Below are 16263 nucleotides of genomic sequence, written 5' to 3'. Positions count from 1 at the left end.
TTTTTTCAGTTTCAGTCACAATGTACTGAAAATGCTAGACGTAAATCACCGCTTTATTATTTAACATTAGGACCATTTAAAATCAAACGTGTTAGTCATGTATAAACCGGATAATAAGACAAGTAAATTAACTATATAGCAGCACTTTAATTGAACCCTTATACAAACGAACTAAAAACACTGGACAGACGAAGGGTCATAAAAATCTGAATGATAGTTTCACAATCTTTAACGCAAGTAAGGATTCATATATGTGTAATTTTTAGTTCCACTACTAATGCTGTATCTATTCACTTCCTATATATGTACCTTTTCTACTTAGGTATATTTTTGTCTGTGTATTCATCTATTGAACTTAGTGCCTGGCTAAATATAAACTCAAGTGGTAGATTATGCAGCGGTTGATGTCAGGAAGGATTTAAATATGCGTGATTTGTTCAAGAAGTAAAGTCCTTACTCTATCCATTCATTTACTGTCATAGTTTCTTTGCTGATTTCGATCGAATGAATTATAATATTACTAAAATATCTCATATGAGTCATTTTATATCATTCTATTGGAGCATAGTTAATTACTTATATGGTCGTGTCTAAGTATCATACAGGAATTCATCTGAGATACATCAATATGGGAATTTCAACAACTGATAGACATCAGTAGTAGAGAAAGGGCTAGGGTTATGTAGTTGTGAACATTGACCACGAAATATCATCTGAAATCTGACTGTCTACCATCAGGGATAGTACCAACTCAAAAAAGTCAGACAACTTTGAGAATTCGAGCATTCCGTTATTTACTATTTTTTACCTAGAGTATAATAAATATCCTATCTTTATTCAAAGAATATTTCAAATCAACCCTTATTATTTTTTAAATGATCTCCTGGAATCCGAAATACCATGATCTGTTCACATTGATGTTTAGTCGCAAGTGCTCTGAAAATAAGTTTTCGTCAAATTTGTTCCCTTAGTGGATTCAATGCTTCACAATATTCGTCTCTAAATAACAGATCCAAGCTTTCCGGTGATACTTTTACTTTCACATAGAAAGTTAGCTTGTCTGAAAATACAGATAAATGTACTTGCTGGGAAGATAATGGAAAAGCCTAAAATAGGACCGCGTGTCCGTGAGTCAAACAAAATAAATTTTAGACTTAGTCATCCTAGATCATGTTTAATGTAGCAGTCACGTCACTGTATCAATTAGCATCTGCATGGCTCAACCACATGTATAAACGGATTAAAATATAACCTACTTTCGAAGGAGTAGGTATATTGTTACTCTGTCCCAATATACTCTCATGAAAAGTCGGCTAGTTGTTCGACCAGAATTTTGTAATGATTATTCGTTACTATTCTGTTGAACAATGTAGAATACTGCTCCAATAAACTTAAGCACTTGACACTGATACTGACTGTTTTGAATACATCACTAGTTGAAGAATCTCGACAGAGCATTTGAACTAAGTCACATTTTGATTTGTCATGGAATAGATCTCCTAAGACAGTTAGCCAACACAGAAGTTGTACACCATGATGCCTTTATCGGTTAAAAATATACATACCCCCTCCGGTCCCCTCCCACATTTTTAGTGACCCTTGTGACATTTCGATTACACGGACGGGAACAGTTATGTGGCTAGCTACCAAGTACTTGAATATCGTCGAGATATATTTAGTGATTTTTTCTCCACTCCATCACTTTATATTTCCTTCCTCCCTGGTCAGCTTCTTGACCTCTTAGACCGCGTCCATGTTCAAAATCGAGAATGCTAATGGCTACTGACAGTAAGTGTTCATTCCTTCACTCGTCTTGTAATACCAGAAACTGGTCATTTTATTCTGGAATAGGAAATGAATGTGTTTCAAGTTACAGATACAGCGGAATTTAATGTCTGGCTTGTTTGGCCAGATCTACGGGGAGTGATACGAAGCTTTGGTGGAGCTGTATGAGGAAAAGGGCGCACCTCTCAATGAATATCATGGACCAGGATCCCCTACGTGCTCACAGTGCTCCTATTGAAGTCACTACGTTATGAGCTGAGAATTTCGATCCAACTACTTGAAATTAAGAAATCCTTTTCTAGTAGACATTTTCCTTGACTGTACCACCGGGAAATAAAAACTGCATAACTGAACTTCTCAAAGTCAAAAAGATAGTGTGGCTTTTGCACTTATAGATACCGTGTAATCTAGTTTAGTAGTTCAACTATCTAGTAACTTCATTTGTTCAGTCCACCCATATCATCCTCCGTATTTTGTAAGAAAGGGTTATATTTTCATTATTTCTGCCAATATAAGATATGGGAGGAATTACAAAAAAAACTTTTAAATCATTCACTTAGAAACTCGATTTTGTTTAAATCTCAAAGTCAATTATTTCTGGTCTATGCAATACAAACTGTCAAGTTCTCAGAATAGCGTGAACCTACCACTGGATAATAAACGTCCGGTGCATGTAGGCCTCCTAGAATTTGCAATAATGACTACATGAGTCCACAAATTCATACCGAAGGACCTTGCATCTGTCATACATGAATATGAAACGAACAGGGAGGAAAAAATAAGAAACCAATGTAGAATGTTAAAAATCACAGACAAACGAGGATAGTTGCACGAGAAAAATGCACGATAATAAATGACAAAAGACAACAACACGTCTTAAATGATAATTAATTCAGAGAAATTGTTTGAATGCAAACTACAAATAGGATCTACTCAACCAGTGAAATACCTACTGGTTTCCTAGCGTAAAACAACATGTAAGAATAAGTACACTCCATGGCGCTTTTTATCCGGGAATAATTCGGTAGTCCCACCAAGAGAAGAGTGACCGAAATTTCACACAGTAGTGTTATGATGTGTAGTCGATGTTGTGACCAGCCGAAAGAGAAATTAAAGACAACGAAAGCGCGATGTATTTCGCATGCAGCAAAAGAATGAAAATCAGGTAATTGACGTGATGAGTAGTATGTTATACAATTAGTACACACTAACGAAATAAACAGAGTATGGTAGGGATTTACAACTCAGGTGAATCACTCTGTTGAAGCTTCGTTCTTTGAGTTGGATGCCTTAGCCAAACGTCTACCTGTAGTTTTTTCTGGTGATGTGGTTCAAATGGGCAATGGAAGCTCTATGACTAAGTCATTCAGCTAGCAGAACGAAACTTCATCGAAAACATACTGTGTAAATATTTACTGACATAGTTTCACAGCAAAAGAAGATGCTCTAATCTGTAAAGCTTACAAAAATTATTTAATTCTTTCTTCACTAAAATCTTTCTGACAGTTACAGCTTAGGATATGTGAAATTCTGCCTCTTCATCCTCTACTCAGTCACTTGGAAGAAGAATCATTTACTGCCATCAATTTCACTTTGGATTCATTGATATCGGTACTATTCTTGATCTCTTATCTCAATCCACCCTTCAAATCACTAATAAGTGTATCTATTGTAGTTTACCTCCCGTTACCACTGTCACCGACCCTGATAATTCGTTTATTCTTTGTTTCTTTCATACACCAGCTATTATTCTTTCGGGAGAAAGCTGTTCATTATCAAGAATTAGTGTAGATTATCTCACAAAGTGTGAGAATCTTTCTTTACTATAATTCCAAACTTTAATCAACGAACACTGTTACTTGTACCATTTAGTGTTGTGTATTGTCGACTTTCATCGCGCTATTCAATACATGTATTTTGGTTCACATTATCGTTTATTCTCTTGACAACTAATTACGTTTGATTTAAGTGAGTTGTAGTAACCTGATTTAAGTGCTAGTCATCGACCGAAAGAGCATTTTCAAGTGTAGAGTTGATGATATTTTTCATATAGGGCCCCTGTAAAACGAAAGGGATTATGATGTCTTTCTGAGGATTCAATATACTACTTGCTACTTGACCGATGACCACATAAATCCGGAAATTGTTTGTTCGTATTCGACAAAATGTTACCCATTTCCATGACGTGACTAATTGCGATTCTATCATCAGGTTTCTGGCAGTATCTGCTCCGTTTGGGGGACGGCAGGCCGTACAATTCGCTTTAGTCCTAATGAAGGTGGTCTCTCTGTTAGTCCAGCGCTTTTCCAACTCACTGACAGATGGACCTTCAACCACTTGCAAGGTGAGTAGTTCCAGTGTTCGACAGCTCGACAGCTGAGTCAGCAGTCAGCTAATAAACTCTTATTCTTTTAGCTCCTGCACTTTTTTGAAATGTCTCTGTAAATTTTATGTCCAGAGAGACGCAAAAATGAGGACGTGTTAGATGTAAGATTATTATTATTAAGTAATCAAGAGGCTGTAATCCAGCTACCTTTTGATCAACTATATGACGATGCTAACAAGTCTGGTTTAGCCAATCTCTTTCCAAATACCATCCTTGAGACCCCTGAGGCAAACGTAACTAAGGTCATCTGGATCTTTCACAAATACCAGTCTCTTTTGTTAAGAAGCTTTTTATTATTTACATGCAATACTGATATTAAACTCCACCTGGAGCCTCTATGGGTTTACTGCTTGTCCAAAGCCCGGATAAAAGAGGAGCATTGGGTATGAGGTTAGCGATCTCATCCCGCACAAAACTAACTCGCTAAGGGACGCTAACCGGAAAAAATATGTGAACCATCTAAACTCTGCCATGGGAGTCGAAGAAATAATTATGACGCCTCATGATGAAAGTCGAGTTCCTTCGGAAGTCATGAAGCCTATGCACCTTCTAACAACCAAAGCGATAATTTATCCAAGTACATGGAATGCTCGTACAATGTGAGAGACCGGAAGAGTTTACCAAATCGCTGCGGAAATGAGGAGATACAACCTGGAGGTGCTTGGGATCAGTGAAACACATTGGACATAGGTTGGACAACAACGATTAGCTTCAGGGGAGCTTCTGTTATACTCTGGCCATGAAGAAGAAAATGTTCCTCATGCACAGGGCGTTGCACTGATGCTATTTAAGCGAACACAAAATACACTTATAGGATGGGGATCTCATGGACCAAGGATCATCAAAGCCTCGTTCAAAACAAAGAAAGAGGGTTCTACAATGAACATCATTCAATGCTATGCGCCTACCAAGGATTACAATGAAGACTCTAAAGACCAATTCTACGATATGCTGCAGTCGATCGTCGATAAGTGCCCGACAAAGCACTTGACCATTTTGATGGGAGACCTAAATGTCAAGGTTGTAATGGACAACGCCGGATACGAAGACACGGGACGATGTGAAATGACCTGGAGAAAGGAACGAAAATGTTGAGAAATTTGCAATCTTATATGCCTTCAACAAACCGGTCATAGGTGGCACCATATTCTCACATAAACGCATTCACAAAACCACATGGACTTCACCAAATCCCACTACACAGAACCAAATTGACCATATCTGCACCAAGAAAATGTTCAGGAGGACGATGGAGGATGTGAGAATCATGAGAGGAGTTGACATAGCTTCAGGTCCCCATTTTCTGGTCGCTCAGATAAAACTGAAACTCAAGAAGCACTATACAAACGGGGTGGACAACATCACAAAGGTTTATTACGGCCTGATACTGACAGACTCAACAAATCCAAGATAACCCTCAGCAACAGGTTCCAGACCTTTCATGATCTACTCAATGGAGAGGAAGCTACTATGGAGAACAACTGGAAAGGGGTAAAAGAGGCAAACACTTCAACATGTCAGGAGGTTCTGGACCACAAGAAGCATTATCAAAAGCGATGAATCACTGTCGACATACTGGACAAGATTGAAGAGAGGAGGAAAAAGAAGGCGGCAACCAACGTCAGCCGAACAAGAACAGAGAAAACCAAGGCACAAGCCGAATACACAGAAGTAAACAAGCAAGAGAAGAGGAGCATCAGAACCGACAAACGCAAATATATGGAAGATCTGGCAACGATGGCTGAAAAGGCTTCAAGAGAAGGAAACATGAAACAAAGTTATGATACTACAGAGAAACTCACTGGAAATTACCGTAAACCAGAACAACCGGTGAAAAGCAAGGAAGGCAGAGTAATCATCAACATTGTAGAACAACCAAAATAAGTGGTTAGAACGCTTCAAAGAACTCTTGCATCGACCAGCTCCACTGAACCCACCCAACATCGAAGTAGCACCCACAGACCTCCCAATCGATGTTGGCCCACCAACAATTGAAGAGATCAGAATGACCATCAGACAAATCAAGAACGGCAAAACAGTTGGACCAGACAGCATTCCGGCTGAGGCACTGAAAGCAGATGTAGCGGCAACTACAGAGATACTCCACATTCTCTTCAGTAAGATTTGGGTTGAAGAACAAGTACCAAAAGACTGGAAAGAAGGACTTCTGATGAAGATACTGAAGAAAGGCGATCTGAGAAAGTATGATAATTACAGAGGCATCACTCTTCTCTTAATAACAGGGACAGTCGTCAACAGAGTGTTGTTAAAAAGAATGAATGGTGCCAAGAACTGACACCAGAAAGCTTAGGTAAAGTAACCATGAATTTTCACTTTCATGAAACCATTCACTAGCAAACTTTTGTACACCAAAGGGTCACAAATACAACAAAATCCCTCCGTAATAACGGTGTCGTTTTGGTTTTGCTAACAAAAAATAATTCAGATAAACTTAGAAGAATAGTCCTGATGTATGGTAATAGATCATAACTATAAAAATTTATCAAGTGCAGAAGTATACCAGTTCTTCTAAATAGTGCGATTTTATTCAATCCTCTCTAGCTTTAAGACACTTACGGACTGATTGAAAACCTTGAAACGACTTCATACTGTTGAACTTCAAGTTTTCCAACAGTATATCAACAACAAGTCTAAATTGTTCTTGTTAGGTTGTACATTTGACCGCTCACTTTAAATTATTAAGCATGGTAGGTTGGCCGGTTAATGTGTTTATCCCGATGTATTTCTTGACTTATAGCCCAATAAGCCGAAAAAGATAATCAAAGCTAAGAAGATCAAGGAAATCGTTCATCATGAACCTGAAGTGCCAGTCATTAAAAAAGGGAAGCCTTCAAAAGTTGCCCCGCTTCCTGAAATAGCAAAGAAAACTGTCGCTAAGAAGAAGGTTGTCAAAAATCCGTTAATCCAGCGCCGACCTAAAAATTTCGGAATCGGACAAGATATTCAGCCGAAAAGAAACCTTTATCGTTTCGCTAAGTGGCCGAAATACATCGAACTTCAAAGAAAGAAAGCCATCCTGAAAAAGCGATTGAAGATCCCACCCCCGATCCATCAGTTTTCTCAGACATTAGATAGGAATTCAGGTATTTCCTTTTTTTGAAAGATTTATTGTACCTAGCTGGTCAAATATTCAACTTAGTTACCAAGTACCAGCCCCTGAGCAAGGAAGCTAAGAGGATGCTTCTCGTTCATCGAGCACAGTTGCGTGCTGAAGGCAAACCTGATGAACCATCATCACGTAAACCCACTGTCCGCGCTGGTATTCGCGAAGTAACTACCGCCATCACTCAGAAGAAGGCTCGCCTCGTTGTAATAGCGCATGACGTTGATCCTATTGAGATTGTAATTTTCCTCCCTGCATTGTGCAGAAAAATGGGTGTACCCTATTGTATAGTTAAAAGTAAGGCCAAACTTGGACTTCTGGTTCACCGAAAAACATGTACATGTTTGGCTTTCACTAATATCAGAGAGTAAGTTCAACTTTAAAAAATGATCTTTAGAGAGGACAAATCGCGGTTATCGAAAATAGTTGAAATGGTGAAGAACAACTACAATGATCGTTTCGAAGAGGTAAGAAGTAATTCCTAATATCATTTGTGCTATAGATTCGCAAACATTGGGGCGGTGGAGTTATGGGTTCTAAATCCCTCGCCAAACAGGCTAAAATTGAAAAAGCAAAGAAGAAAGAGCTTCAAATTAAACTTGGATAACTTTATTTTAATACAACTTAACGGAATAATTTACTCTTTTTATATCTAGTCTACTACTCACTGCTTTATTCACCTTGTCAAATGTTCATGATGATCTCTTGCAAGCATGTAATTCGTGTCAGTAACCACCAGTGTAAGGCTGCCATTTTGGATACCAGTCGTAGTGCGACATATTGTGAGATAACCTAATAGTTTTTTAAAGCCTACTGTAATTTTTTACAACTAATTAGTAAATAACATCTCATACTGGTACTCGTTTTTCAGGAGCATGCAGTTAGGTGGCATGACCCACAGTCAAATGCATTCACTTTCTGTTTGCTTTCAGTTCTTACAATTCAAAGTCATTCTACCTTACTGTATTTAGTGATAACACTCAAGTATTTATCTGCACTCAGTTGACGTGATGTTCGTTCAAGTCCGTATGCATTTGGTGTAACCTTTCCTTGTATTCATGACTACTTTTTGTGAGTAATGTGTCATTTACACCAGTATTCTTATAAACAAACTTAATTGATATTCATGTAAACCCAAACCTATATGTAATACCTAGAAGTGAGCATAGCCTCATTTCGATTAATTGTTAACTAAAACTGTGGTTCGGTTTTTTTATAACTATATGCATGAGGCTCCATTGTAGATTGGTTAGCCGTTGAAATGATGGAAACTGATCAAGTATGAGTATTTTCTTATCAGTTTGATGGAGCTTATACTGTAGTTTGCCATGATTAGTGTTGCAAAATCTTTAGGTAATGTAGCATCTCACCATCTGTCAAGCACAAACAGTTCGTAATAAGTGATCATTAATTAACAACCTACACCGAACATTTCTAATTCATTGCCTATTATCATATTATTCTTTGCGATCGCTAATCAAATGTCCCGTTCAGTTATCCAACAGTCACTGGATTCTGAGTTTCGAGGTTTAATGGAAAATGCTATTTAAGCTTCAGTAAAATTTCGGCCTGAACTTTATAAAGTTGAGTGAATTTTAGTGTACTGTCAACACAGCGTAGTTTATAATCAGTATTTCAATATAGTAGTCAGCATGATTTCGTTGAGCGACTTAACCATGCATTATCTGTCTCAATGGATGCCGTTTACTTACTGCGTCATCATAATGTCCAAGTTATTGTTCCCATGTTGAACATCTTCATGAGATATTGTCCCACTAATATTTCATCAGTTTCTATTTCCATTCAGTCTATCATGGTTCGCCTAGTGTTACGATAAACAACCTATGTTTACGCTTATCATCTTTTGAGTATATGATACAGCTTTTTGGAGTCATCTGAAACGTGGTTTGGCGTAGCGTTGACAACTGTTCCCTTAGGAATCATCCTACCCGAAAAGACCAGGCTATAAGTCTCGAAAACAAAAGACGTCCATAGTTTCAAAATAAGGGGCTTTCTTTAATCAAACGCGTCCCATATATCAGTTACAGACCAAAACAAAATACGGCTGTTATTTAATATTCCGCACTGATGGTTGTCGGTCATGATTCTGAGGACTTGGTGGCTGCAATGTTAAGCTTCCAGTCCTTATATTGCGAGCTCGGGGCGTACGTTATTTGTTTTGAACGGCCAAAATCGTTCTCAATGAAAGTGGCTAGTGGTTGCGTACATCTGTATGTAGACACGGGTGGGTTTGTCGATCTAGCCACTTGAACTTATTCCAGTTTTCCATCTGTTGTATGTCCTGTTCATACGATATGTCCCTCAGATCTCATGCATTGTATTTAGCAGCTAAATTTTCAAACTATTGTGAAGAAGTAACACAATCAACTCTTTCGTCATTCTGGAGCATATCGTAGTTCCAAAACCACCACTGGCTCGAAGTCTAGCAGGTTATGTTTCTCAGTCTAGTCTTAAAAGGCCAGGGAACTAGATTGTTCGACCAGAAGTGGCAGTTTAATTGATCGAGATACTAGTCATAGTCCTGGCGTTCGTGACTCAGTCCAACTGATATCGATCGTTGTAACAATCCTATTGTTAAGTACCGCTTGATCAACAATTTCTAAGGTTCCTGGTCATTGGCTATGTGTTGTCCCGAATTGTGAGTCTACTCATAGACATCCGACGATAGCTTTTCCTTGTCTTGAAGACAATTAGTAACTGGCCGAAAGTCCCTTTGAGTAATGTAACTGAACTAAGGTCGCTCAATAACCGATGGTCAGATTTTTGTGTGGAAATGCAACCTATCTAACTGTGGTGGATAAGATAGCTTATTGATATCTGGAGATGGCGAAGAAGCGTTATTCCTCTTTTCTCTAGTTACCAACACAGTATTATTCTACGCCTTTTGTTAATTTGTTTTCCCTCTTAGTGAGCCAATGTGAATTATGGTGGCCTGAATTAATGTATATATTTGACAGGCTGTAATCTGTTATTCTTCGTTTGTCGTCAGCTCAACAAGGGGAAGAAATAAAAATAATAGTTATCCAATAAATCTACAGAAGTGAAAACCTATAGAAATAATGAACAATACAATGCTTAAGACTATGCCAATGCTAAGAGCGTACATATAACTACGGATTATTTGATTGTCTTATGAGTTTCAACCAGAGAGTTTGTATTTTTACATACAACTGGAGCAAGTTGGAAGCATTAGATACATATAGTCATTCCTCGTTGGGATGCTCGTGAGGTTCCTGGAGAATGGATGTTTGTACCTGCTGACACTCGTCACATACCTTGACCTAGGTGTGGCACATAACTGTACGTAATTTTAAACCCCATATAAGTCTACCAAGTAATCAGTGTTTATGAACCTCTGGCCTATCACAATCGGGAAGAAAATAATTATTAATATCCAAGCGTAGGGTTCCAGGCAGGTAAAGTAGTGTATTCGTTAACGTTAATGTACATTGCCTGAGGTGGCCGAAGAAAATCTCACTCATATTGAACCACTGAATAATGGGTAGATTTAAGGAGGGTTAGCAATAGCCTAGAGTTGGGGCTAATTTCTAGTCTCGGATATATTGACGGGAGTCTTGGAGACACAATACATCTGGATTTAGAGTAACTAAGTAATGTAGGTCTCGCAGATACATTACTATCATTCATATATTAGCACACTTATCCTGAATTATGTATCTACTGACCATTTGGTTAAGGTTCGCGCGATGATTGATAACGCAGGCGGAACTCATCCTTCATTTTCACTTAAATTGGGAATTTTAAAATTCTTCCGCATGCCTTATTTTGCGAGTTTGTTCCTCTTCAAAGCATTTCCAATATTAAATTTCTTATCATTATTATTACTACCTTTAAATAAACTACTTTGCCATTCATCTTAATCTTGCTGGGTTGAGGTTATGTAGTAACTTGAGGGAATGTACATCTGTAGCGGGTCTTAAGGTGATTACGACTGACTGAACAAGTGATCTAGAAATAGTCAATCTAAACTAAGCGACATTCAGTCAGTCAAAGGCGACAAAGAGCCTGATACATGTGTACGTCGGTCCAAGTTCCCATACACCATTAGCTTACCGAGATGAAAATGTCAGGGCAAAGCTCAGAGCAATAGAGGTAATATTGGTGGTAATAAAAAAAGATTAGGAAGTGAATAAACTAGTGCGACAAAAAGAAAAATCGTGAGGAATCCAGCTACAGGTTTTAAGGGGAGACAGTGGATGCAGCTTCACCATTGCGAACAATTCAGGTCAGAGTCATTCAGTCTCTAACCATTGGTTACGATAATCACGCTGACCACAACCACATAGTCTGCATCTAATTACAATGTTCAGTTCAACAGTAATTGATTTCATGGACTGCTACCATGTCGTCGTTTTACAGTTCCCTCGTAACCCTCTCATACACCTGAAAACATCGTCCATCGAAGTAGGCAGTGTTTGGATAACTATGGTAAATGTGACATCCATTTCATTCGACGACTATTCACTACATCATCAACCGATTTGTCAACTTTACCTTGTATCCTATCTATAACCCCAGCAATGCTTCGAAGTCATCTATAATGATATAATAGTAACCTACGTATATCATATAATTTTAAATGCCATGTTTTACAACCACACGGTAGGGTGGTGTGAACTACTGTGTATTAAGCTCGTCCTTTAGTAGACAAACGGATATCTCGCTTACAACACAAGTGACGCAAATTGACAAGAACCAGCTTGGGTTTCTGGATCTGTGTCCAGATTTCGTCAGACGTCAACCCATATGAACTGATGAGACGTCCAAGATAAGTGAAGTAATCCACAAACTCAACTACTTCAATCACTATCACCGGTTTAGATGCTGAGGCAAAGTTTCTAAAGCAACATTTCGCATTTAGAAGGGGAGAAACGCATCCAAAACACCTTTACATTGTTGTTTAAGACAGTCAGAAGACTGCACTTATCCAGAGTCTCCACAAACGGAAATATACCATTTACGTATTCCAAGTCGATAAGAGAATCTCGTGGTAGGAAATTGATTCTTGTTAAGTCAGATGATGAGAATGTCTATGATAACACGTTTACAAGAACGATAAACTAGAGATATTACCAATTTCAAGAAAAGACATACGATTTACAATCATTGATTTATTAAACATAGGAATAACATTGAAATAGAGAACTCTTGTTTAGGAAATCTTGGACTCTAGTGCTATTTTCGCTCGAGTAAATGCTGAAACAAATGCACCCAATTGTAATCTTTCTGATGCTCCTTGTGACATACGATTTTCTATATCAGATAACGCAATTAATAAATCACAACGTATTTTATCCGGCAAATCAACTAAATAACAATTAAGAAAATAATTGAAAAACAAAAACTGAAATGTTGAATAGATACCAGAAAAATTAAATGTTCATCATATCAATGTAACTTAAATGAAGAAATTGGACGGGATACTTAGTAGGTTAGGGAATAAAACACATTTACGTTTGAAGAGATAGGTACCCGACTCCAGTCTCGGTGTGTATATGTACATACAATTGATGAGTCTCAGGTTAAGACAAAATGCTTGTTCAAATCTTCACTGGTAACCACATAACAAATATACTGAAATTTGTAACTAAAGGCTATATATCTAGTAAACTTGCCTACGATGTACATACAGCTTGTTTGGTTGAATTTTCCCATTGACGTTTAGGACTGCAATTGATCAGTCTCTTATTGTAGTCCTAAACGTCAATGGGGAAATTTAACCAAACAATATCAAGAGAATTTAAACTTCACCCCATTGCACAAGTAAGTGGCTATCAGGACTCAGTAGCTAAGTGGATAACGCGATGGAGTTTGAAGTGAACGGTACTGGGTTCGAGTCCCAGAGTGAACATTAATTCTGAGATGCAGGTACATCCAGCTGGCGAGTCCTAAATAGGACGAAACGCGCGTCCTTGATTCCACTGTTAGCCATTATCCATCTTTGCTTGAAATGTTATTTTGATCACACTGTAATCGGTAAATCCTGTTAACCACTCGCAAGAACTAACCGAATACAATTCCAGTTAAAAATGCAGTATGACAACTTTTGCTAACATACATCTGTCCCAGGTTTTACTGTACGTTAACAATGATTGACTGGTTTCTAGTCAAAAAACAATATACAAACTAAACAGATCACAAGAAATTATTGACAATTTTTCACGAAGGAGAAATTGTTTTATTTTCCAATTTGGTGGGAACATTAGATATTTAGGTATTATGTGATCAGAGACAAGTGCTGAGAAGTCTTTGTCCAAAATTTTGTGTGAGTTAGCACTCCTCACATATCAGTCAGCAATATGTATTCAACAACCTATAGGCCATTGTTTTTTGTGCATTTTGAGCCTGTATTCAATGATTAATTTGTTGCTGTTAAAAAAATGGTTGGTGATATAGCGATCACAGTAAGCCATGATTGGTCAACAAGTAAAGATATACTAAATATGAAAAACCATCTTATGCATAAAAAGGACTTCATCTAGTCTTAATCTGAATCTATTTGCTAACTGCTTTGTATTAAGACAAAAGACTGTTTTCTCTGGACTATATTTCGTTCTTGATTGCTAGATGGATAATTTGGTTTCATGTATCACGTGACCAAATATTGTGACTTAATAATCAACCTAGTGATCAGTTTGGTGTTTAGTTCTACTCATCAAATGCTAGGATTTTGATTCCAAACATGTTTATTTTTCCCTTCTAACAGTTTGCAAATGGACCAGTTTTAAGTAGTTGTTCTTTATATGTTTTGTAGTCATTGTGTTAAATCATTAAAACTATCCACAAAACCAACTGTATTTTTAGATACCTAAAAAAGAATTCTATTCATGCTATAGATAACAGAGAAGTTACCGATAAGATCTATGGACTTAGTGTTCAAAGAATGAAACTAACCAGGCATTCCAACAATAAATATTTGGTTGCCCTCAAATGCCCTGGTACGGCTGACAGTATGGAGAGTCAGCTCTCCCTCTCCAAACGCTCTCACATGGCCACGCGTATATAGCCTCTATCAGGGAAGTCCTACTCACTGCCTTCTCGTGGCATTACTGTTCTTTACGAAATTGAGAAGACGAAAACCGAATTTCCGACGCTTTGACCGGTCCGATGGACACGAAGAGTCCACCTAGAGGAGTTGGAAAACCCTAACTCCAAACCAATGGTGCACATGGGCTCCAGGATCCTGAAGGATCAAATGGCGTATGAATCAATCGTTGGTCACCGGCTACCATGGGACTGCATCTCCTCACGATGCTACACTGCCTTGTGGATCAGATCTTTAGGTCAAAGGCTCCGGGTGTGGTCCCCTAAGAAAACCATCTGCTTTGGTTTGGGCACCCGAACAGTATCACAGCCCTCACACAAATCAAATGAGATTTGTGTGGTGCATATATATCTGGTGTCCCCTTTGTACCAATATTTATGTGTTTAAATAAATAAATAATCTAACTTGAATTTTGTAGTAGTTAAGATAGTGATGTTAAAGATTGTTAGGACATATTTGATTACCAGATAACAAAATTTAATATCAAAATAACAAAGAAACTTACTACGCATTATCAATGGATGAATTTCCGTAATTATATCTTGTAGTGCGATTCCTTTTAGATTTTTTACTGCTGTAATATCTGAAAATATAAAAACAAATTTGATGTGAATGCTTACTAATGGAAAAATAAAGTTATCTGTACTTGTTGTACGTTGTGGTCGAGTAGATGCCCTTGTTAACGTATGACGTGATAAGACTACCAATCAAAGAGCAGCGAATTATCGATTGGAACAATGACACACGAAGACCGTACGAGCAGTTTAGAGTACGTATCAGTCCTGCTTCTGCATAGCCCAGCCAGTTAAATCCAGAACAGCCTCTGCGGTATGAATCATTATATTTCAAACATACTGAGTTTGTATAGCAAACAGACTGACCACATCGTCCCAATAAAATAGAAAATAACATTTGTACAAGATTCAGCCAAATGTGGCTGTGAATAGAGCAGTAATTAATAGACTGAGTATAACTCAGGAATGATAAATCGTACAATAATAGTCCAAGGGTCAAAATAAAGCTCACAATGAAAGGAACATGAATATACAACTATAAATTCACTTGCTTATGTGAAGCAGGTTACATTGGCTACAAAATAAATCACTTTCTAGACGCATTTCAGAATATTGCCCGGCATGACTTTTAAAAGGTGAATGAAACAGTTACCAGTTCAATTCAGGAGCACCTAATCAACTCTGAACATGTTTCTCCGAAGGGATTCCACTTTAAAATAATCTACATAATCAAAGGAGCTGGATCGAAGGGAGGTCGAGTCAAAAACGTATGCACTACTGAGTCGTTGGTGATCCACTTATTCAAGTCCGAACTCTGAGTGCAAAAACGATACGTCCAACCTCTCATTCTTCCTTGGTCCTAATCCCTTTCTCTAGTATTTTTTGGTCCTGTTTCTTTGTATTTTTAAAATCAGTATCATTTAACAATTTTTCATGATTATTATTTTGTTATTATTATGACCCTTATGTTTCTCGTTTTTTGTTAAGGGGAAAATTATCTTTTATAATTTTGACCAGTAAATTATTTTCATCCTTCTCTTCTTCTTTAACCCCCTGACTATTACGTAACTTCATTTGATAATTGGAGTCTCGAATAACTTTATGGTGCAATCTTTTTTATCTTTCCATAGATGTATATTTACCATACAACTGCAAATACGAATGTACAGCTAGAGTAAACGATTCTGTTAAGGGAAATTTTCTTCACTGAGTTCTATTTTTTTTTATTCAACGATACGAAGAGTTATTTTAATTATTTTTTAGGTACTTAACATCAGTCAAAAAGTATTAATACGATATATAATAGACATTATTGGAGATACATGTCGAGGCAAAATGTCACCTTCGATGTACGTCTGCACATATG

General features: G+C 37.6%; 3 protein-coding genes across 3 annotated transcripts in view; 2 read left to right on the top strand and 1 right to left on the bottom strand.

The window, feature by feature from the left end:
* Positions 1-7292, top strand: part of Smp_210300 (putative 60s ribosomal protein L7a) — a gene marked incomplete at both ends in the record, with an annotated part of 45155 nt that extends 37863 nt beyond the window's left edge. The window contains one exon of the mRNA XM_018796415.1: positions 6930-7292. Within this exon, the coding sequence (XP_018650630.1) occupies positions 6930-7292 (363 nt within the window). The remainder of the gene's footprint in view (positions 1-6929) is intronic.
* Positions 7293-7369: 77 nt separating this feature from the next.
* On the top strand, positions 7370-7902 carry Smp_210310 (putative 60s ribosomal protein L7a; the record flags this gene model as incomplete). Its single annotated transcript, XM_018796414.1, has 3 exons — positions 7370-7662; positions 7693-7762; positions 7798-7902. The coding sequence occupies 3 exons, from the start codon at positions 7370-7372 to the stop codon at positions 7900-7902; spliced, it is 468 nt and encodes a 155-aa protein (XP_018650629.1).
* A 4587-nt stretch (positions 7903-12489) lies between these two features.
* The window catches only part of Smp_066260 (putative replication factor C / DNA polymerase III gamma-tau subunit), a gene marked incomplete at both ends in the record, with an annotated part of 14700 nt that continues 10926 nt past the window's right edge, over positions 12490-16263 (bottom strand). The window contains 2 exons of the mRNA XM_018796413.1: positions 12490-12644; positions 14888-14965. Coding sequence (XP_018650628.1) covers positions 12490-12644; positions 14888-14965 — 233 coding nt within the window. The remainder of the gene's footprint in view (positions 12645-14887; positions 14966-16263) is intronic.

This window comes from Schistosoma mansoni, chromosome 2 (genome assembly GCF_000237925.1).
Source record: "Schistosoma mansoni strain Puerto Rico chromosome 2, complete genome".
Lineage (NCBI taxonomy): Eukaryota > Metazoa > Platyhelminthes > Trematoda > Strigeidida > Schistosomatidae > Schistosoma > Schistosoma mansoni.
This window is presented reverse-complemented; position numbering and strand designations above follow the sequence as displayed.